This window comes from Herpailurus yagouaroundi, unplaced genomic scaffold, assembly GCF_014898765.1.
Source record: "Herpailurus yagouaroundi ecotype Mexico unplaced genomic scaffold, PumYag 186, whole genome shotgun sequence".
Lineage (NCBI taxonomy): Eukaryota > Metazoa > Chordata > Mammalia > Carnivora > Felidae > Herpailurus > Herpailurus yagouaroundi.
In genome coordinates this window covers 7,217,946-7,241,733 of record NW_024412417.1, presented here as the reverse complement: position 1 = coordinate 7,241,733, position 23,788 = coordinate 7,217,946, and the positions used below count along the sequence as shown (strand labels likewise).

Genomic DNA, 23,788 nt, shown 5'->3' with positions numbered 1-23,788 from the left:
AAAGAAAGAAAGAAAGAAAGAAAGAAAGAAAGAAAGAAAGAAAGAAAGAAAGAAAGAAAATGGGAAAATCAAGACATTATCAGCTGAAGAAAAACTAAATGAATTTGTCATCATCAGACTTATCTTAAGAGAATGGCTAAAGGAAGTTCTCCAAACAAAAAGGAAATGAAAAAGGAAGGAGTCTCAGAATATCACAAAGAGAGAAAGAACAACAGAAAGTAAAAGTTATGAGTAAATACATTTCCTTCTCCTCTTAAGCTTCTGAATTATGTTTAATGGTTAAAGCAAAAATTATAACACTGTCTCTTGTGCCTCTAAATGTATATAGAGGAAATATTTAAAAGCATTTATAAGCAGGGGAAGGCCAGAAGATGTAAAAGGATTTAAGCTATGGAGATTCCTCAAAAAATTAAAAATATAATACCCTATGATCTAGTAATTTTCCTAGTAGGTATTTGCCTGAATAAAACAAAAACACTAATTCAAAAAGACACATGAACTCCAGTGTTTATGGCAGCATTATTTACAATAGCCAAGATATGGAAGCAACCCAAGTATTTATCACTAGATGAATGGATAAGAAGATGTGGTATATACATACAATGGAGAACTAGCCATAAAAAGGATGAGATCTTGCCAGTTGCAACAACATGGATAGACCTAGATGGTATTATGCTAAATCAAATAAGACAGGACAAAGACAAATACCATACAGTTTCACTTCTGTGTGGAATCTAAAAAACGAAACAAACAGAAACAGAATCATAAATACAGAGAACAAGCTGGTAGTTTCCAGAGGGGAAGGAGTTGGAGCCAGGGGGCAAAATAGGTGAAGGGGATTAAAGGTGCAAACTTCCAATTATAAAATAAATAAGTCACAGGGATGAAAGCTACAGCATAGGGAATATAGGCAATAATATTGTAATTACATTGTATGGTGACAGATGGTAACTACATTTATCCTGGTGAGCATAGCATAATGTATAGAATTATCAAATCACTATGCTGTACACCTGAAACTAATATAACATTGTATATCAACTATACTTCAATAAATAAATAAAAATAATTCAAAAATGTAAATAATCTAAATCCATCAATTGAAAGAGATTGGCAGAATGGATTAGAAAATATGACCCAACTGAATGCTGTCTACAAGAAACTCACTTAAATGTAACAATATAGGTAGGTTGAAAGTAAAAAGATAGAAAAAAAAAAAAAACATATGCAAACATTAATCAAAAGAAAACAGGAGTGGCTATTATAATATCAATAAAGTACACTTCAGAGTGAAGAAATTTACCAGTGATAGGCATATTTTGTAGTGACAAAAGGATTAAATCCACCAAGGAGATATAGCAATCTTAAATATGATGGAGGCACCAAACAGCTACAAAATATGTAAAGCGAAAGGTAATAGAATGAAAAGGAGAAGTAGACAAATCCACAGTTATAGGTGGAGAATCCAACATGCCTCTCTCTACAGCTGACGAACAGCTAGACAGGATCAGCAAGGTTATAAAACATCATCAAGTAACAGGATTTAATTGACGTTTGTGGAACGCTTCACCCAACAACAGCAAAATACATAGTCTTTTCAGTTGCCCATGGAATACATGCCAAGATAGGGTCATGACCAAAGCTCACAATTTTAGAAAGTCCATTAATCAGACCTATTGGCCCTTTGAATATTTAGATATACACATGGTGTTTATATTGGAGTTAGTTCATCAAAAGCAAAGATTTAAAATAAAATTTATTCCATTTTCATTATGAATTGATACTGACTGAATCTTATCTGCCACAACTGATAACTCCTTTCTTCCTCTCCCAAATAGGGGGCAGCAACCCAAGACAGGGGAGGCACTCTAAGAAAACCAAAATGATGAAAATCTGGATTTCCAAAGATGTTTCCACATTCACAGATGTTTTAAAAAATGATTGGCCAAAATGTTGCTCTACTGGAAGCTCCCCTATTTAGCCCAACTTCTCTTTCCTAATACTAGGTACATTCAACATCTATAGGCAATTTCCTACCTTAACTAAAGTGCATGTACAGTGGCTATGATGAAAGTTTGTCATTTATCTCTGTGCGTGCAAACAGACTCATAAGCACACACTTGGTCCCCACTGTCATATAGCAGCAAGATGACGGTTGTGCCTCTTAACTCAGCAAAGGATATGGCACATATATCTCATTCCTTCAGGCTCTCAGCCCCTCAGTTGGCCAGGCTATTGTGGTTATGAGTGACAGAAATTCAACTCTCAAACTTGCATAAGCAAAAGGGAAGAATTTGCTGGAAGGCTCATAAAACCAAACTGTTGGCATGACAAGGGGTGCTGTGGCACCATAGATATCCTTGCTTCCCCAGCCCCTAACAGAGCATCCAGTTTGCTGAGTGACTAACAAATCTTTTTTTTTTTTTTAAACTCCCTGGGCAACTCATTCCAGGTGTAGACAATGAGGAGTTGGAACCACTGGATGTACTCAGTGATGTGCATGAAGAAATTGCTGATGTTCACAATCAGAGTTAAGAGGTCTATCCCTAAGATAGGGTCACACTTAACATTTAACCACATTCTCTTCTCCCTAGTGTGGTTTCCTTGGTTCAGGGAAGATAAAACTCCCACCAGGAAGTGCCATGTCAACGTAAATAGTGATTTAAGTTGCTACCACATATCTAATGAGTTATATCCCAGAAATGTCACTGGGGAAAAAAAAAAACAAACAAAAAAACCTCCCATCTGGGGAGTTTGCATCAAGATTGAAAAATTTAAAAATCAAGACAAGGACACTTCTCCTTTCTCCCTTGAACAAAGAGGGAAAAAGATGGAGGAAGAGCCAGATGCTTTTTTTTTTTTTTTTTTCCATTTAATTACGGGAGAAAATTTACCAGTGACAAGAAAGTGCCCTTTGCCCCAGGAAACAACCTCTCCGTGCGCTGGGCATTCTGGACAACTGCAGAACCAGGCCCAGGCCTCTCAGTGGACTGCTCCGTGGTCAGGACAAGAGAGCAGCCTTTCCGGGAAGCAGTCATCCCTCAGATCCATGCCTGCCTCAATTTCCTCTTCCTTCTTGCTTCTCCATCCTCCTAGGTGTATTTTCTAGGAACATCCCATGAGCCAGGACCACGGTAGCTGCACTGGCGATTAGTTGCAATAGTAAGTCTTCCTCTGGCGGGAGCAAAATAAGTGTCTTTCACCTCCAGTTCTCACCAGGACCCAGCTGGGTTTTTCCTTCAGAGCCCACACATTGTAGGCACTTACTGGTGTAATTTTGCCTCTGACATTCAGGCAACACAAGTGTCATCTATTGCTCACCATCCCTGCCCCCGGCCCCCCCCCCCCCCCACCACACACACACAGAGGCCCGCTCATGAAAAAGCTGGAGAGAATAAGAACTCGTGCCCCCAGAACTAGTTTAAAAGGTGAGCTGAACAACTGGGCGGGGTCTCCATCTATATGAGACACTAAACATCACAGAAATAACAGATCCCACAAGCATCTCCTCACATAACCAGTAATGGAAACTGGTCCCACTCCCACAGAAGGAGACGATGCCTTGAGTGGGGAAAATGGTCCTCATGGGCACCAGCTCCATCCACACTAAATGAATCATGAAATTTTACTTAAGTGAACATTCATTTGGATAGAGCTAAATTATTGTTAATCTGTCTCACATTCCTTGGTCAAGCCCGGCACCCAGCATGCCACTTCTTTTACAATGGCTCACCACTGAGCTAACTCGTCAGGAAACAAAATGAAAATCCTGTTTTACTTTGTACCTGTCCAAAACCACAAGAAAAAAAGAAAATAGTCAAGGAGATTTAGAACTGTGTAATGTGTTGAGAGTGACTGCCCAATTCTCAAAGCATCTTTTGTTTTTAACAAAGTTAGAACATTCCTTTATTTATTTTTTTTTAATTTTTTTTTATTTTTCAACGTTTTATTTATTTTTGGGACAGAGAGAGACAGAGCATGAACGGGGGAGGGGCAAAGAGAGAGGGAGACACAGAATCGGAAACAGGCTCCAGGCTCTGAGCCATCAGCCCAGAGCCCATCGCGGGGCTCGAACTCACGGACCGCGAGATCGTGACCTGGCTGAAGTCGGACGCTTAACCGACTGCGCCACCCAGGCGCCCCTCACTCTCTCTTTCTAAAATAAAAATTTAAAGGGCACCTGGGTGGCTCAGTCAGTTGAGCATCCGACTTCAGCTCAGGTCATGATCTTGCGGCTCATGGGTTTGAGCCCCACATCAGGCTTGCTGCTGTCATCCTGTCACTCTGTCTCCCTCTCTCTGCCCCTCCCCCACTGGTGCTCTCTCAAAAAATAAATATTTAAAAAAATAAAAAGATAAAAATGTTAAAAAGAAAGCTTTTTTAAAAAAGGGAAGGTTGACCTCAGGAGGCTGAGGGCCCTAGGTGCAACTTAGATTATCATTGCAAAATAAGAAAGAAAACATACTCCCACTAATGTTCTGTAGAATAAAAATTAAGAATATTTTTCCAATATCTTTTTACACTATATTACTTTACATTGTATTACTAAACTAAAATGCAGACTAAAAACAACACACAGAAGATACCAATTTTGTATATTTTGTATGCCAAGGAAGAAGTTGGAAGAACATAGACCAAAATGTTAATGGTAGTCATCTCTTACCTGGTAAAATTATAGTTGAATTTAAAAATATTTTTCCTTTATATTTTTGTATTTATTTTTTTCCCAATATTTCTGCAGTGAACACACGTACATTACTTGTGTAAAATAACAAACACATTAGTTATCAAAAAAAAAAAAAATCTCAGGGGGAAAAAAATCTGTCTCAGGAAAGAGTACATTATACATTCTTCCAAACCGGGACTGAAACAGATTTCTAACAGCCATATGGAGGAGCTCACAAGGAATGGAGGAAGTGTCTTTATGTTCATTCATTGAAATGAGAACTTTCTCAACTCGTTTGTCAACCTACAAGATTAATATAGGATAAAACCACTGCAGCAAGGAATTAATATGAGGGTGAAATAGCTCCTCAAATCGTTAACATCGACTTCCTAAAAAATCTTTGTAGCACCCGTAAAAGAGATCCTGTGGTTCTAACTTGCTGTCTGAGAAATTCAACCTGTAGGCCTGTGTTTTAAACACACGGGATATTATTATATAACTAAGCAGCTGGGAAGATTAATCGTGATTAAAAATAAAAAGGGAAAGTGCACAGTACACCAAACAGGAGAAAAGGGTGACTCAGAGGTAAACAGTATTTGTACAGGTAATCAAAGGTCCCCTCAGACTTATCAACTAAGAATAAAGACACTGTATCTCATATTTGACTCAAAGGTACTCCTTATCCAAGAAATGATTACACCAGTAATACTGCATTAATATCCGTGTGCATATACACAAAATACATGTATTATGGACCATTTGCAAAGTATTTATTTTCAAATTTCGTGCCCGTTCTTAAAATCCAGACACCTGAGTGTGTCTGTGATTTCTTTATCTTTCCTTCCTCACTCACACCCTGCTTTGCACGGTGCCCAACAGCCTTGTTTCTTCAACGCCATTGTGTACCACGCAGCACCCACGCCCTTGACACGCACCCCCAGTTCGGCCTGCACATACGAGCCCCATCGTGTTCACATCCCCTCAGTGCCCATCACCCCTATGCCACAGCATGTTCATTCAGATACAAAGGTGCATGGAGCGGCTCTAGGGTTTATGGGAGGTTCTGGGGACACAGAGATGAATAAAACATTGTCTTGCACTCAGAGAACTTTGAGCGAGGGACAGATGCACCAACAACAGTTACCATATGGTTGGGGGAGAAAGTGGGCCTGCTTGTGAAGCCAGCCTCAGATTGGCGTTCCCTTGTTATTAATCCACCACCCACAAATTCTCCAGCAAGCACGACTGCTTAGAGAGCAGGCAAGTAACACTGACACAGGAGTAGGGCTGGGTGGGAGACCCCTGTCCTGGGGCCTGAGGCCGGATGCAGAGTACACATTCAGCCCAAAGGCATTCAGTGTCTTGTTCTTTTTCAGAGGCCCTGCCTGCTGGCCTCATTTGGTTCAGGCTGCCAGTGTGTGACTTCTGTGTATTACGGACACATCATTTAATGTTTATTTAGAACATCTAAGTCATTGTTCCAGGCACTTTACGTGTATTAATTCATTCACTCCTCATAACAACTGTTGAGATAGATATAATTTTGCCCATTTTATAAATGGAGCAACTGAGACACTGGAGTTCATGTAACTCGCTGCAGTTACACAGCTATCAGGGTGGTGGACCTGGGTTTTGAACCCAGGCAGTCCACACTCTTATAAGAAGCCCACACTCTTATAAGAAGTGCTTGAAAACACCATACTACTCTGTATCTAAACTTTTAAAATGTCTTTACTCAGCTTATACTACAGATGAGTTACATATTTAATGTGCCAAATATCCCTTTTACTGAACAAACCCCTTTACCTGGTATATACCGATTTGATGGAAAAATTCACATCCATCTATCCATTGTTCCATAAATGTAATGACATTCCCTGCTTATCACCCTTTTTCTGATCTGAAGGGTCTGAATTTTTTAGAAATACCTTTTTAGGTAGCCAAGAAATATGTTTCTCAGAGGAGAAAGCAGGCCTTGTTGAAGTGCCAGTTACTTAATGGATTCTTCCCTCACTCCCCAGCTCCTCCCCGCTCCTTCCAACCCACTGCCATTACCCTTCTCAGTTCTGGGTGTTAGTGGTTTCTTGCTCAGTCCTCCTTACAGGTACAAACGGGATAATGTTTTGTTTTCAATAACTGTCTGCATAATGTTTACAACTTTGTGGATCTTTCTGGACAAGGTTATTAGGCCAGTGTCTTCAGAGAAATCCTATTTATAAGAGCTAAAACAGATCCAAGGGCACGTAGGGATTTGGTGAAACAGGCAAAATATAAACTCACAACTCTTTGATCTTCATTCAGAATGTCTCACTGGACCAGAGGATGTGGCCACATTTTATTCACAGACTTTTCTGAGAACTCTGGACATTACATTCTGTTCTTTTTTACTTAAGTTAAAGCCAAAATATTGGGTCTTCACACAGGCTATCCGTTTTGCCTCCTGGCCTTTGTTCCCACTGCCGCCTCAGCCAGGACCTCCCTACAGCTACACCCCTCCCCAAACTCTGGGTCCTACCCAACCTTCCTGACACTGTCACATGCTACCTTCTCTGGAAGACCTTTTTGACCTCCAAAGTGGCAACGTGTCTCTCCTGTATAGACCCCATGGCCAGCACTTAGTATCTATTCCAGTTGCCTATTTATTTCTCTCACCTAATTTGTAGTTGGAATTTATGTAACCGTACTTTTTAACCTAATCTGTACCTAAAATACATACAATAATACTCCTTTTTGAAAAAGTCGTGCCCTGGAGCTTTTAAACTTGGCCGTTTATTTTACAGTCTCAAGAATGGTAAAAATACATGGGTTGTGGGCTTTGGCAATGAACTAATGTGGGTTTGACATCCAGCTCTAGTTATAATGGCTATGTGACCTCGAACTGAACATCTCTGAGGCAGTTTTATCCTTTGGAAAATAAATACAGAGAAGTAACTCTGTAAAGATTAATGCATAATGGTACAGAGCTTTCGTCTGTCCAAATTCGGGCTCCACTGAGTGTTAGCTGCTGTTACGTTTCTCAAGAGTAATTTAATTTTGTCAAAAGGAGACATTTAATTAAAAAGAGAGGAAGAGTCCTGCCAGGTGAGTGGGAACTACTCAGAACGTATTTTATGACGATGTGCAACTTTACCTACACTGAAATTAATCTGTAATTTATACTTAACATTGGTCATCTGTTGCTCTCCACCTGTTCAATACCAAAATACATCTTACATGGTTTGAAAACGTATCGGACTCCTTTACAATGCTCTAATAAAAAACAATCCCAGAAATTTGAAAAGTGAAAAACAATGTTGGCACCATCTAAGGGAGTGTCTTTTCTGCCATGAAGTTAATAGTACGGTAAATGTCACTGAGTAAGACCCCACTTTAATCTCCAGGAGACTGCAAACTTGAGTTCATCCAAATTTCTAAGCATCAAATTTAAAATGGCTTAGAGAGTATTTTGAAATTATTTACCTAATAGTAAATTGGTTTCTGAGCCAATAAGGAATCCAGTAATCCACTTGCGTGTTTAAACCCTTCTTTTTAAGACCCTTAGACAGGAACCAAGATGCTTAGTAGACGATTGCTGCCAGATTTGACCTGGGAAGACCCACAGGCAATGCTTCCTAACAAAGAATGGCTCTGATGAACTCTTCAGCTCAGGGCCATTCCGAATCCCAAGAGCAACGTGTCCCATTTCCTTTTACTAGCCGCTTGTAGATAAGCTACAAGGCTCTAAAGTCACAGAATCAAACTATAAGGATATTCCTTCAGCATCACTGTCAAGAGTATACTCACACATACAACCACCTTGCATGTTCACACAGACACACACTTGTTATTCTCTACGTACTCTATATCAGAAGCCATTCTGGGTGCTGTGGGACCCCACGATGAATAAAACAATGTAGTCTTGCCCTCAAGCAGCTCTCGGTTTGAGTTTTTTTTTGCAAAAACGTAGTATCTTAAGCCATCACTGATTCACGATGGAAGTAGGCACTAATTCCAACCGAAGGTTTAGAGATGAGATGGAGGGACGGAACACCAGAGGTGTGAGTGGGCAGGAGACAGGACCACTGAAAGGGCGGGAAAAGGAAACTGTGGCATAACCCTGGCCTTGCAGTCAGAGACTCAGAGTCCAGATCTTCCAATGACCAGCAAGTGCACACAACTACATTTTTTGTAGTTAGTATATATTTTATGATTAATATTTTTTAATTACCCCCCAAAAATCCTTAGTTCTCTTTTTCAAAATCAAATGAGAACATGGATGAAAGTATACAGCCAGAGCTTATACTAGTAGCTTAGCTAGTATACTCGTTTTTAAAAATGTAGTATCCCCTTTATGAATGCTCAATACAATTTTGGTAATATACTTTACATTAATACACATTTTGTTAATGAAGTTTTGGTCATAACGCTGAGGGACAGATTGTAAAGCAGCGGGGTTAAAAAAAACAGTGAAACTTTCAAGTCAGCTTTTTAAAGTCAAATTAGGGTTCTAGCTCTTGACAGCCAGCTAGCTTACCTTAAAGAAGTTCTTTTATCATGGTAAATTTTCAGAGTCGTAAAGACGAAATGTTAGGGAGATAAAGCCCTCACGATAGTGATTGACACTCCTCGAATATTAACTTCGCTATTCATGACCCCCAGCTGTACTGGCCCCTCGAGTTGTGGCTGCTCCACACGGAAGCTGGGTGCTCCTTGAGCCCCTGTGCTCTTCTCCAGCGGTGAGGCAGGGAGGAGACGTTAACTCTCCTGCCCCCTGGTGGCTGAACACGGCCTGCAGCATCAGTACAGCTCAAACCACACTCCCTCCTGGGGGCTCCGACCTGACAGAGCACAGCAGACACCGACACTGTCTGGGCTGCTGGTGACAGCCCTGGTGCCTGTGGCAGAGCCTGGGCAGTGTTGTGGCACTCTGGTCCCCCAGCAACATCTCATCAAGCCTGTGAGCTGCACACACCCATCCTAAAAATTCTTAAGTAAACATCTCCTGTTATTTGTAAACAAGAACTGTAACTAGTATACTTCTGTAAAACTAATAAAAGTAAAGATCAATGCCATAAAATTATTTTAATATCTTTTTCTCCATGACTGAACATACAAAGATAATGGTAGTAGTGTATTCTTCTGCTGTAAAGATGGGTGGAATATGTCAAAATCCACCTGTTGAATTTTCTTTAAATAGTCCTCCAGGGCAACCTGGAAAAGGAGAATAATGGTCATTAGATCATAGAATAATTAAGTTTTTAAAAGAAAATGGGGCACCTGGGTGGCTCTGATGCTCATTGGTTAAGCATCAGACTTCAGCTCAGTCATGACCTCATGCTCTGTGAGTTGAAGCCCCGTGTCAGGTTCTGTGCTGACAGCTCGGAGTCTGAAGCCTGCTTCGGGTTCTGTGTCTCCCTCTCTCTCTGTTCCTCCCTGGCTCACACTCTGTCTCTCGCTCTCAAAAGTAAATAAAGATTAAAAAAAATTAAAAGAAAAAAAAAAAAATGACCTGAGCTGAAACCCAAGAGTCAGATGCTTAACCAAGTGAGCCACCCAGATGCCCCAAAGGCATCTTCTAAGAAGTTTCTATTAGGCCAGTAAAACAGGATCAAAGAGCTAGTACTAGAAATACCAAGCCAATTCTGATCATAATTTATACGGTTATGGCAGAAATGTGTAAAAGATTAGAGAAATTACTGTTTGTCAGGTGTTATTACTAGATTCTGTAGAAAACAAAAGGGGTGTTTCAGTCAAGGACAGTGAATGCCATCACTCCACCCCACTCCCACAGAAATGAGGAGCTCAAGTTGTTCATTTATAAACTTATTTTGTGGAAAAATTTAATGGGTCTCCATGTTCTTGCTAGAAAACAATTTGCAACCTGGGAGAACCATCACAGGTCCCTATAAATATCACCCCATTCCTCCCCCGTCACATAAAACTCGATACAGCTTTCATGAGGATTGAGGAACAGGATGGAACACAGTGCTCTTTATTTTATGGTTTTCAGTTATTTTTATTAATCTGTACCTTTTAATCTTATTTCAATAAAATTTATTTTATTAAATATTTATTTATTTAACAGAGAATCCACTTGGTTTTGCACAAACTCCTAAGAGGCACCTCTTGCCCTCTAGGTCCACATGCACAGCTCCCCCTAATGTCTGCAGTACACCCTGCGTGATCCAACAGAGATCCTGCTGTGGATTCTCTGGACTATGAGCCAAAAGACAAGAAGAAGGATTGTATTTTCTCCCAGACTTTTTTTCTATACACTTAAAGACAGATGAGGATACGTACAAACTCAGCATCTACTTTTTAAACCCTAAACTTGTATATAACAGGAGATATGTGCATGAATGTGCACAGCTGCTTTGTGTTATATTAGCAAAAAACCTGGAAACAATCTAGAAGGTCTCTGACCAAAAAAAAAAAAAGGTATACTATTCACAAAATTAAATATACTGCAGTGAAATGAGTGTACTATAGCTAGATGAAGTAATATGGATGAGCGTGTGTGTGTGTGTGTGTGTGTGTGTGTGTGTGCGCGCGTGTGTGACCTAGAAGACATAAACAGGTATGATCCATTTTTATAAAGCTCAAAAATAAAACTAAACAATGTATTGTTTAGGAATATATAAAATGGGGAAAATCCTTGGTGGAATAGAAGAAAAAGGTTAATAAATTCAAAATTCAGGATAGCTACTTGGAGGAGGCAGGCAGAGGCAGGGGGATGAGATGGGGGAAAACACATGAATGGGATTTAATGGTGACATTCTAGCTCCTGGGTTGAGTGGTGAGTTCATGGGTATTTGTGATGTTAGGCATGTATAACACATGCATACATATATAGATATATCAGATTCATTTGTAGCATTAAAATTTTTAAAAGAGGGATGCCTGGGTGGTTCAGTCAGTTGAGCATCTGACCGGCTCAGGTCATGATCTCACGGTTCATGAGTTCAAGCCCCACATCAGGCTCACTGCTATCAGCTCCTCTGTTTCCCCCTCTTTGTGCCCCTTCCTGCTCATGCGCGCTCTCTCGCTCTCTCTCAAAAAAAAAAAAAAAAAAAAGAAAAAAAAATGAAAAAAAATTTTAAAGAGAAGGAAAGAAAAAAACTTTGAAGATATTTTGATGTACTTTCACATGCTGTCTTTTTTTTTTTAGAAAAAAGAGCTCACATTATTCATAATGTTCTGTAACATTAAGTCATAGGTAATATTTTATGATCAACTTTCCATCTCTAAGAATTCTATGTTCATTTTTAATAGTTTATAATATCCAATTTAAGGAATAGTTAATGAAGTCAAGGTACAAACATATGATAGAATATTATATAGCCATTAAATATTGTAGTTACAAATATATTTAATGATGTGGCTAGACGCTTGATAAGTAAGACAATGACATGTAAAGTGTGATTTCAACTATATACAGAAATTCATTAAAAAAAAAAACAGAGTAAATAGTGGTTATGTCTGGGTCCCAGAATGATAGGTGATTGTTATTTTCTTTTATTATTTTTATATTGTCTAAGTCTCCATTCTGAGAATTTAGTTTTTACAACTAGGAGAAGATTCCATTAAATACAGGTGAAACGTGACCTCATAATTAGAGCTCAACTGGACATTCACAAATTAGGATTTGGTTCAAAGGGAAAGTCTGGCTAGTGGGGTGTGTGTGTGTGTGTGTGTGTGTGCGCGCACACACACACACCTGTATAGACCTACGGAGTCTGAGGACTCCACTCACCCGCCTCTGCGAACTACAGGCATGACCGTAATCAAAAACTGAACATAACTCACAAAACCCACCATTAAGGGAGGGAAGCAAACACAAAGACTCCAAACTAAAGAACTTCATTGGGAACTTTATAAAACAGAAAAAGAGATCATACACATCTGCTTCAGTAATTAACCAGCCTTCTCTGTTAATCCACTTACCGTCTGAAGAAAAGCAGGAAATGCTTTCACAGGAACACTTTTGTGGAAGGACCTAGCCTACAAAGGAAGACAAAAGGAAACCGGTTTCAAACATAAATATTTCTGGAGATAAACACTCTCCCTCTGAAAGTGAACACAAAGCAATACCAGAAGTTTAACAACACAGCTAGGGCTTCTCTGAAAGGTCAGAAAATAGCTCTCCTGCCAATTAAAATTAATCTCCTAAGCCTAAAAGACTCTGGAAAAGGTACTTTAATAAGAATCTCATTCTTTCTTACGGATTGGCTTTGGCCTTTTCCAGCTGCCTAATAACACCCACAACTTTGGCCCTCCAGCTCTGTGGTGAGGGGTGAGTGAGGAAATACTTGCATTAAGAAGTCCCTGCACCTCCCTAGCTTCGATCGTCAGTATCTCCTGGTTACACGAATGTAAAAGCCTCCTAACTGATCTTCCTGCCTGGTTCTCGACCTTTAATTCAGTTTATACAGGCTGCCAAATGAATTATTTTGTTTTCTGTTTAACATTTTTTAAAATTTATTTTAATTTTTACTTTCTTTAACTTAACCCCTTGATACACCAAGTCTTATCTCTTCATTTTGGAATCCCAGGGCTTCTACATCTTGGCTCCAACCTCTTCTATCCCGCCTGACTCCCTACTACCCTGGACCACGAAGCCCTGATCCACTCACGCTGATGCCCATCATCCTGCGCTCACCAAGCCCACTCTTGTCTGCGGGTCTTCGTTTACATGGTCAGATACTGCCTCTACCTCCTGACATCTTAACCCCCTGCACTCTGGTCTTACCCTCAACCATCTACTAAAATTGCTCTTTTCAAGATCACCCAAAATTTACTAACTGCCATACCCATCTTTTCAACCTCTCTGTAGCATGCAAAACTTTAATATTCCCCTTTCTTAGAATTTTCTCCTCCTTTGGTTTCCAAGACACTGACTCTCAGTGCACGTACTTCTTTGGCCATTAGCTCCTTTCCCTTCTTCTTAGTAACTGGCCCTTTTTTCCCTTCTACCTGAGAAGTGGAGGTGGGCCTTGGGTCCTGCCCTTGGTCCTCATGTCTAGATGTACTTTCTCCTCGGGCAACACCACCCATACTTAGAACTTTAACCAGAGGCTTTCTATGTGGATGACTCCCCAATCTTTATCTCCAGTTCTGACCTCCCTTCAAAGTCCCAATCCTGCAGTCTTCAATAGCCCATCTCCCTAGGTGGCCTCAAATCCCCTTAAATTCAGAGATGTCCAACAGCTGGCCCAGAGGCTCCTGGTTAGCACCAGCACACCGCTGCTTTTCACAGTAGTCTCTGAACGGCACCATCATCACCTAAACCTGAACTCTGTGCAGCCTTCCCTCTTCCCGATCCTGCTACCACCCAATCTGTCAAGTCTAGTTGATTCCTCCTCTGTTGTGTGTGTGTATAAATCTATATAAACATATCTAAACATTTACCCTAAGTCAGACCTTCTTTCTCTCTCTCCTAAATAAGCCTCCTAAATGATCTCCCACCCCCCAAATTTGTCTCAAACACTGCTGGCCAGGTTCTCTAATGTGCAACACTACTGTCACTGCTCTACCTGATGGTGGCGATGATGAAGGGAGCCCACTCACATGTCACTTATGATATGCCAGGCATGGTTATAAAGTCTTACACACATTAACTCATTTATCCAAATCACAGCTCTTTGAGTTCAGCCCTAATATGACCTTCTTTCCCAGAGGAGGAAAGTGAGGGGCAGAGGTGAAGATCATGTGATCAGGAAATGGCAGAGCTAGGACTGAAAGTCAGATTCTGGTTCCAGAGTCTGCACTGTCATCCACTGTGCTCCAGTGCCTCTCAAATCTTCCCGAACTCTATTATCTTCCTTCGGTCCACCCTTCCAAGCCTGTTTTCCAGGATCCTATTTCACATAACCTACAAACCAGTAGTTTTCAAACCTGGTGTTTAAAATCATTTGGAAATTTTAATTCCTGGCCCCATCCCAGGTTTACTGTATCACCAGGGGGTAAGGCCTGGGAATCTGTATTTTTCAGATGCCTTAAGTGTCCATCAACTGGGACTAGTCAGGTTCCAACTCAGGGCATTCCTGCATTTATGATTCCGTTGTATTCTCAGACCTTATCTAAAACTCTGCTAGTTTTAAGTGATTTCTCATCTAAAGTTCCATGTATTTTACCTATACCTCCATTGTGGTAGAGAACTATGCTTCAGAAAATTCAGAAAAAGATTAATATAGAATCTTCGCCCTCAAAAAGCTTACAATCTGATTACCTATTTAATATTTCACAAAAATTTACTGAGTGCCTGTAATGTACCACGCACTTTAGATGTTGAAGAATGCAGCATAGAACCAAAGTCACTTACATTCTGTGTCAGGCAGTGAGAAGTACGAGGCCAGGTAAAGGGACTGAGGGGATGGAAAAGGAGGCTGTTATTTTAGATAAGGTAGCCAGGAAGAATCTTTCTGATAAGGTGATATTTGATGCTGCCTATGAGGTTGGGAGTGGAGGAGTTGGGGGTGAAGAACATCTTCCAAGCAGAAAAACAGCAAGTACAAGGGACCTGAGGTTTGCAGGTAAATGACAAGGTCTTTAGGATCCACTGAGGCTCAGAAAACAAACAAACAAACGGAAAAGAAAAAGGTTCACAAGAAGAACCAGGGAGAAAGAGCATCATGAGAATCAGGGAGATAAAAAGTTTCCACCAAGTTTTCAGGAGACACTAAAATGAAGAAATGGTTCTAGGAGAATCAGGAAGGAATAGCATGATTCAGATGAAGGACATAGTTTCAAGAAAGGGGAGAAGGGGGCACCTGGCTATCTCAGTTATTGGAGCCTGAGACTTGATGTCAGGGTTGTGAGTTCAAGCCCCACATCAGGTGTAGAGGTTACTTAAAAATAAAATCTTAAAGGGTTGCCTGGGTGGCTCAGTCAGTTAAGTGGCTGACTCTTGATTTTGACTCAGGTCTGATCTCACAGTTCATGAGTTCAAGCCCCGCATTGGGCTCTGTACTGAGAATGCAGAGCCTGTTTGGGATTTTCTCTCTCCCTCTCTCTCTGCCCCTCCCCTGTCTCAAAATAAATAAACTTAAAAAAAAATTAAAAATAAATAAATAAAATCTTTAAAAAAAAGAACTGTGGGGGAGTCAACAGAAGACAAGGTACAGATTGAGAAAAGATGAAGAACTGTTAGGAAAACACCTAAAGTGACATGCAGGAGAAATCAGGAACCAGTTTAGAGGCTAAGTCAGAGAACCAAGGGAAGAAGATAGTAGAAGGTTTCAAGGTGGTGTTATATAACACCAGGGGATGAATCACCTGATTCTCCCCCTGAAATCATTATTGCACTACATGCTAACTAACTTGGATGTAGTGGCGCCTGGGTGGCTCAGTCGGTTGAGCATCTGACCTCGGCTCAGGTCATGATCTCACAGTCCGTGAGTTTGAGCCCCGCATCGGGCCTGTGCTGACAGCTCAGAGCCTGGAGCCTGTTTCGGATTCTGTGTCTCCCTCTCTCTCTGACCCTCCCCCGTTCATGCTCTGTCTCTCTCTGTCTCAAAAATAAATAAACATTAAAAAAAAAATTTAAAAAAAAAAAAACTAACTTCGATGTAAATTTAAAAAAAAGAAAAGAAAGTTTCAAGGAGCAAAAACGTCTATGATGTCAATAGCAGAAAGAGTTAGCATGAATGAGAGTTTTAAGTGCCCCCTAATGTGGCAATAAGGAGATTATTTGGTGATGCCTATTATTAGAATAGGCAGGATGGAAGTGAAATGATAGCACAACGAACGGTGCCATGGTCCTGCTGGCCTTGAGGTAACAGTGAATGTAGCCACTTACTCACTAAAGTTTAACCGGGAGGGGGGAAATGTGCCACAGAATATCCGAAGGCTGCCTAGAAAAGGGGTGAGTTATCAGGCCAGCTGCGGACACTGAGGACATGAGCTCCTGGGAGAGGAGCCATCAGCCCTGGCAGGGCAGAGACAGCCTGTCCCCTGAGAGTGAGAGCTGGTGGGTGCACAGAGCACAAAGGAGCTCACCGAGGAAGCCGAGGCTGGGCTTGCTCGGTAAAGGATGTGTTCATCTGCTGAGAGGGAGACAGGGGGACCATAAAAAACTGGAGAAAGTTTTCAAGAGTGCCTGAGATAAATCTACTGGGATTTCGGGGCGCCTGGGTGGCTCAGTCGGTTGGGCGGCTGACTTCGGCTCAGGTCATGATCTCACGGTCTGTGAGTTCGAGCCCCGCGTCGGGCTCTGTGCTGACGGCTCAGAGCCTGGAGCCTGTTTCAGATTCTGTGTCTCCCTCTCTGACCTTCCCCCATTCATGCTCTGTCTCTCTCTGTCTCAAAAATGAATAAACGTTAAAAAAAAAAAAATGACTATTAAAAAATCTACTGGGATTTCAATGAGAAATGGAGTAAAGACCAGGAACCCTAACTATGCTCGAGGAACAGCCACATCTAGAAATAGTAGTTTCCTAAATAATTTGGCAGAGAGCCTACTTACATGCTTTAGGTGCAAGTGTGCCTGGCTGGCAATGTCATATATCACATCTCTCACATTTTTAGCTTGGTTCTGCCGTAGAAAATCCTCTTGTGAAACGCCATGCTGTGTGGGAAAATACACATTACGTTAGGAATCTAAAAGCACACTTTACCTTAGTTCAAGAACAACAGGTGACAGAATAGAATCTACAGTACAATGTTTATTTTGTTTTTGAAAATACATGTACACACACTTGTGTCTGCACCTACAGACACACATACACACACACTCCTAGAAGAATATGCGACAAGATGTTAATTAACAGCAGTTGCGGGTAGAACAAAATTATACAAGCAAGGAAACATATGGACCCACCACTGATCTCAGGTGCCCGACTGATAAAATTCTGATGTGATAACTGGGGCAAAAAAGCAATTAGCATTCATTTCAAAGCAGTTACTTGAACAGATGAAGCAAAGAACCAAGAGATAATGTCCCTCCCCATGTTCCTGAAGTAAATTATTAGAGGAAACAAGTAACAGCCTTACCAGCATACAAATTTCCATGGGAAGGAACACTCTTCTTCTGCTACCATGATAGGGCGTTGCTCTCAAGCAAGTGACAATGCCCTGCGCTTTTCCAATGTGACTCGCGGCATGATCTGCATGAAGATCCTTTACACCTAGGATTTTAGAAATGAAGCAACATGGCTTACATGCACAACAAATCAATAGAGGCAGCTTGGAGAAATCACCTAAACATGTAAAAGTAGGTGTTTACCTTGTGTGTTATATCTGAAAAACAAGACTTATGTGAGCAAAACTGGGCACAAAGACAAGCTGACTGTTTACCACTGAACAGGTTTCTGAACCTCAACTTTTAAATGAAAGTGTTTTCCTCAGACTACAGAACACTGAGAACACATTTGGAATTTTAATCAGCTATCTTGGAAAAACATTACAAGTCTTCCATTTCTTCTCCTCAATGCAATTTCCATATGACCTCATTTTAAGCATACGCTTGACAAACCGTCTGCTCTTTGCTTCCTCCTTTCATTGTGTTGGCAAACATGTCACCGGGCATACAGGCGGAATGAGCCTGGGAATCTCAATAGGGACTTGTGTTACTCCTTTAGGGTGACATAAAGATATATTACCTTCTTCAAAAGAGAGGGTATTGTCCTTGATCCAAACAATCTCCTCATTACAATAAGACCTCACCAACTTAAAACAAAGTAGATGAGGAAAAGGATCATCTAAATTTGTTTGTTTTATTTATTTTTAAGAGGACAGAGAAAGAAAAGTCTTGCAAGAACTTTGAGAAACGCAGTTTTATATTTTCTACTTTTTATTTTTTCTTACACGGGGAAGTTTTATTGACAGGGAAGGAAGAGTCAGGCCCCAGGTCTTCCAAATTGTAGGAGACACTTGAAAAAGAAAAATCACCTGTAATTACCAGATTATTGATTACAGCATTCCCATGAGGTAGCTAAAGTACTTTTATGAGAGCCTGAGTATTTTGATTAGTCTGCACTCCAAAGAAAGATATATATATTCCCCTTTTTGCTAAAGAAAACAAACAAAAAACCATTCCTTTACAGATGGTGTGAAGAAAACCTTCGTGTTAAACCAATTAGACTGTCAGATTATGAAAGAGTGAAGTCTGAGAGGTATTTTCTTTGAAAACAGACTTATAAAACCGGAAAAAAAGACTTACCCAATATTTCTAGTGTTAAATAAAGAAGAGAGCTCTGAGTGTTTTCAGCATAGTTTTCCAGTTCCTGGATATTACGATATGGTTTGTCATCCAAATTTTTTTCCTATAGTCAAACAAAATGCAAATAAAGTTTGATGAATTATCAATATTTTATAAAGAAAAGCACCATTTTTTGCCCTGAAGAATTAATAAAGAATAAAAATAATTAGTATATATTGTTTAGTACACAATAAGGTTAAAATAAAATTAAAATATTAAAGTCCTACACATTCAGTAATTACAAATCACCCCTCAAAAGAATACCTTGGGAATAATCTCAATGCACAAATCACCCCAGACATGGGGTTAGCTTAATTTTTAATTCCTTCAAAAGCCCAAGAAATCATGAGACACTGACTTAACTGAGCTCTGACTTAAGCACTTTAGACATTATCTTTTTAATCCTGGAAACCTCCCCCCTCCCCCCAAATAAAGAATTAATGCTTTTTCCATGTTGCAGATGAGGAAATGGAGCCACAGGTCACAAAGCTAGTAAATGGTGAGGATAGGATTCAAATCTATACATTTTAACTGTTAAGCCCATGTTTTTAATAAAGAAAAGGTGTGTAGAAAAGGAAAGATCATAACCAGGCCCCACCCCAAAGAAACCAAGCTCCATAAAGTAACGGGGGTGATTACTTTACCTGATCACATTATATTCCAGAAACCAAAAAATGTAAACCTCAGGCTAAGAACATCTAGCCACTTTTATAATAATACATCCACAAAGACCCTACTGCCAAGGAAATATACCCCTTCCTCTTTATTTTTTATTCAGAAGAAAATGGCACTAGCAATGATCCCAGGTGAAAAAAATTATGTCCAATCTTTACATTTTTTAAAAATTGAGTCATAATTCACATACTGTAAAATGTACCCTTTTAAAATGTACAATTCAGTGGTTTTCAGTATATTCACCAAGTTGTACAACCATCACCACTATCTAATCTCACACTGTTTTCCCGCCTCAAAGAGAAACCCTGTATCCATTAAGCAGTAACTTCCCACTTCTCCCTTCTCTCATCCCCCAACAAACCACTCACCTACTTTCTGTCTCCATGGATTTGTTTGCTCAGGACATTATAAAAATGCAGTGATACAATATGTAGTTTTTTGTATCTGGCTTCTTTCAGTTAGCACATTTTTAAGGGTCATCCATGTTGGAGCACATATCAGTACCTGATTCTTTTTAACTGGAGAAAGTATTAATAATATTCCATTGTATGGATAGACCACACTATGTTTTTATTCACTCATTGGTAGACTATGGGTTGTTCCCACTTTTGGACTACTATGAATAATGCTGCTGTGAACATTTGTTACAGATTTTGTGCAGACACATGTTTTCATTTCTTGGGTATAAATATAGGAGTGATACTGCTGGGTCTTTGGTAACTCTATGTTTAACTTTCTGAAGAACTGCCAAATTTTTTTCAAAGCAGCTATACCATTTCACATTCCCATCAGCAACGTATGAAAGTTTCTAATTTATCTATATCCTCACCAACACTCATTATTGTTCATATTTTTATTATAGCCATCCTGATGAGTGTAAAGGAGTAATTTATTCTGGTTTTGATTCACATTTCCATAATGAAAAGATGTTGAGCATCCTTTTAGGTGCTTACTGGTCATAGGTAGATCTCCCTTGCAGAAATGTTTACTCAAATCCTTTCCCCATTTTTAAATTGGGTGATTTGTCTTTTTATTGTTGAGTTTTAAGAGTTTTTTTTACATATTCTAGGTACTTATTCCTTATCAAATATATATATACATATATATATGTATGTATGTGTGTATATATATATATATATATATATATATATATCTTCCAAATACTTTCTCCAGTTCCATGGACTGCTTTCTCACTTTCTTGAAATTTTTAATTTTGTTTAAGTTCAATTACCTGCTTTTTCTTTTATTGCTTATCCTTTTGATATCGTATCTAAGAAATCACTGCCTAACCTGAAGTCACAAAGATTTATATCTATGTTTTCTCCTAAGTGTTTTACAGTTTTAACTCTTACATTTAGGTGTTTGACCTATTTTGAGTTAGTTTTTGCATATGGTATTAGATAGGTGTTAGATAGGAATCCAAATTCATTCTTTGCATGCAGATATCTAGTCGTCCTGATGTTATTTGTTGAAAAGGCTATTCTTTACCCATTGGATTATCTTCACACCCCTATCAAAAAAATCAACTATAAATTTATGGGTTTATTTCTGGACTTTCAATTCTGTTCCATTGATCTATATGCCGATGCTGTGCCAATAATCCACAGTTTGATTACTATAACTTTGGAGCTTTCTTTTTTAGCAGGATTGCTTTAGCGATTCTGGGTCTCTGGTGTTTCCATATGGATTTCAGGATCAGCTTGTTAATTTCTGCAACAAGGCAGCTGGAGTTTTTATAGGAATTGCACTAAATCTAAAGATCAATGTGGGAGACTTGAGCCTAGTCTTTTACTCTTAAATATCCCTCCCTACAAATGCCAAATGTTATTTTCCATTAAACCAAAAAGTTATCTCTGTCTTGAATTTTCTAATTGTCTTTACCTCATAAAAACAGAAAACACCTGAAAAATAGATCTTCTTAGTGCTAGTTAACTCTGTAGGCCAACAACTATTTCTTTTATTTATTTATTTTTAAAGGCTTTATCTATTTTTGAGAGAGAGACAGAGTACGAGCAGGGGAGGGGCAGAGAGAGAGAGGGAGACAGAATCCACAAAGCAGGCTCCAGGCTCTGAGCTGTCAGCACAGAGCCTGATGTGGGGCTTGAACCTGTGAACCACGAGATTATGACCTGAGCTGCAGTCGGACTCAGCCTTAACTGAGTGGCTTAACTGACTGAGCCACCCAGGTGGCCCAACAACTATTTCTTTTAAATGCTCAAGTCGTTATCTCCTGTTTTGGTTTGTAATTACTATAGCCTATGATTATTAATAGGCTGTATCCAAATAAACTAAGTGAACTCACATTTTCATGATAACAGTATGTGATAAATATCAGGCCAATGAGGACACTGAGCCAACCATGTGTCAGAAAGATTACATAAATTAGCCCAGGCCAGAGAGTAATTTGTATGCTTGGTTGGAAGTAGAACTCAGGTCTTAGAACATAGTATAGCATTCCATTCACTAGAATAGAACCATTAGACTTTCCTATTCCCTCAACTATCTGGACAGAGATCCAAATATTGCGTGTACATAAAGGTATGTGTATGAGTACTCAAGTTTTGATGATATTAAGGAATTATCTGTAATTTTTTTAAGGTATGATCATTTATTGTGGGTATGTTTTCTAAAAGCATTTTTAAAAATCTTTTCAAGATACAATATATATTTGCAAGCTAATAATATGCTGGTTTATTTTAAAATAATCCAGTGGCAAAAAAATAATAATAAAATAAAATAATCCAGGGGCGCCTGGGTGGCGCAGTCGGTTAAGCGTCTGACTTCAGCCATGTCACGATCTCGCGGTCCATGAGTTCGAGCCCCGCGTCAGGCTCTGGGCTGATGGCTCAGAGCCTGGAGCCTGTTTCCGATTCTGTGTCTCCCTCTCTCTCTGCCCCTCCCCTGTTCATGCTGTCTCTCTCTGTCCCAAAAATAAATAAACGTTGAAAAAAAATTAAAAAAAAAATAAAATAAAATAATCCAGTGGCATTTAATGAGAAGAGTTGGTAGAATATAGATGAAACAAGATTGGATATGTATTTATAACTAATTAAAGCTGGGTAACAAATACATGAAAGTATATTACACTATTCTCTCTACTTTTGTATAAGTCCAAACATTTCCATTTAAAAATCAAACAAAATAGTAGAGTGGGGGTAGGGTGCGCATACCCGTCTCTGCCTAGGTGCCTGTGTTTGCCTGTCTGACTCAGGGTGCAGGGGCAGGGGGCTGAAATGAGCGCATGTAATGATAGAGAATGGATACAATGACAGTTCTCTAAAATCTCCTTCCTCCAGAATGTAATACACATATTAAAACATTTCCTCCCTGAGGAATTAGCTTACAGATAAAAAGGAAGAAAACACTTACGACTTGAGCAATTTCAACTTACTCTTTCATCAATGATTTTCATAAGCCATCTTTTAGTCAGATTATGTCTTTTGACAGCCTGAAAAAAACAAGAGTGTTGTAAATTTTTAGAAAGTACTAGAAATGACTTCAGCAGACCTGAAAATGAACAAATCAAATACAAAACTAGGTAAGGAAACTTGTAATAACTATCACCAGATAGCTATGTTAAAGTATCAGGGGAAAAGAAAATGTCCCTAGAAAACATTTCAGAACATTTCCAAGTATAGATAATACGTCCAAAACATTTCCACTAGACTTTTTTTCTTATGCTATTAGTAATTTAACTAATAACTTAAAAATAAAAACACACTTTAAAAATAAAAACAAAACAAGAATTAAACAACAAGCTTCTGTTATGTGATTCATCTTGACTTCTATGCTTATTTATTACACACAAACTTTTTTCCATAGGACAAAAATTTTACTTAGTGAAAATAACCACTTCTCCACACGAAAAGAGTAACTAAAAGTCCAAAGAAAATAATCTGTAGGGTACAGTTTTATCTTAGCAAATAGAGATTCCAGTAGGAAAAAGCACACCTAGTGCCCAGATCTTGGTCTCCAGTTCCACTCCCCCCGAAGGAAACGGGGCTCTGGAGAAACAGAGGCAGGGGAGATTCAAGGTGATCCTAGAATATTTTACTGTGCCAGAAAATACAAAGTGTCCCAAAAAGTGATGAGGATGCATGTCATAAGGACATAGGACCCAGTTTGATAAGACTCCCACTATCCAAGTCTGGGACAACTTGAACATCAAAATAATCATATATAGTAATGAATTATAAAATACTGGAAAAAAACAGGAATTCATGAGTTCATAGCAATAATCAATAAACAAATACAAGAGATTAAGAGCTCTT

The 23,788-nt window shown here is 39.4% G+C and overlaps 1 protein-coding gene and 1 long non-coding RNA gene across 5 annotated transcripts in view; one reads left to right on the top strand and one right to left on the bottom strand.

Moving 5' to 3' along the window:
• Positions 1-8,318, top strand: part of LOC121042725 (uncharacterized) — a 24,871-nt gene extending 16,553 nt beyond the window's left edge. Inside the window, exon 3 of the long non-coding RNA XR_005796406.1 lies at positions 8,200-8,318. This is a non-coding gene — a long non-coding RNA (uncharacterized LOC121042725). The remainder of the gene's footprint in view (positions 1-8,199) is intronic.
• Positions 8,319-9,708: 1,390 nt separating this feature from the next.
• The window catches only part of NDUFAF6 (NADH:ubiquinone oxidoreductase complex assembly factor 6), a 31,931-nt gene continuing 17,851 nt past the window's right edge, over positions 9,709-23,788 (bottom strand). For all 4 annotated transcript variants that reach the window (XM_040494021.1, XM_040494022.1, XM_040494023.1 and 1 more), the window contains 6 exons: positions 22,909-22,965; positions 18,804-18,906; positions 17,636-17,769; positions 17,109-17,210; positions 12,590-12,646; positions 9,709-9,856 (listed from right to left, as the gene is read on the bottom strand). In XM_040494021.1, coding sequence (XP_040349955.1) covers positions 9,728-9,856; positions 12,590-12,646; positions 17,109-17,210; positions 17,636-17,769; positions 18,804-18,906; positions 22,909-22,965 — 582 coding nt within the window. In that variant the 3' untranslated portion in view covers positions 9,709-9,727. The remainder of the gene's footprint in view (positions 9,857-12,589; positions 12,647-17,108; positions 17,211-17,635; positions 17,770-18,803; positions 18,907-22,908; positions 22,966-23,788) is intronic.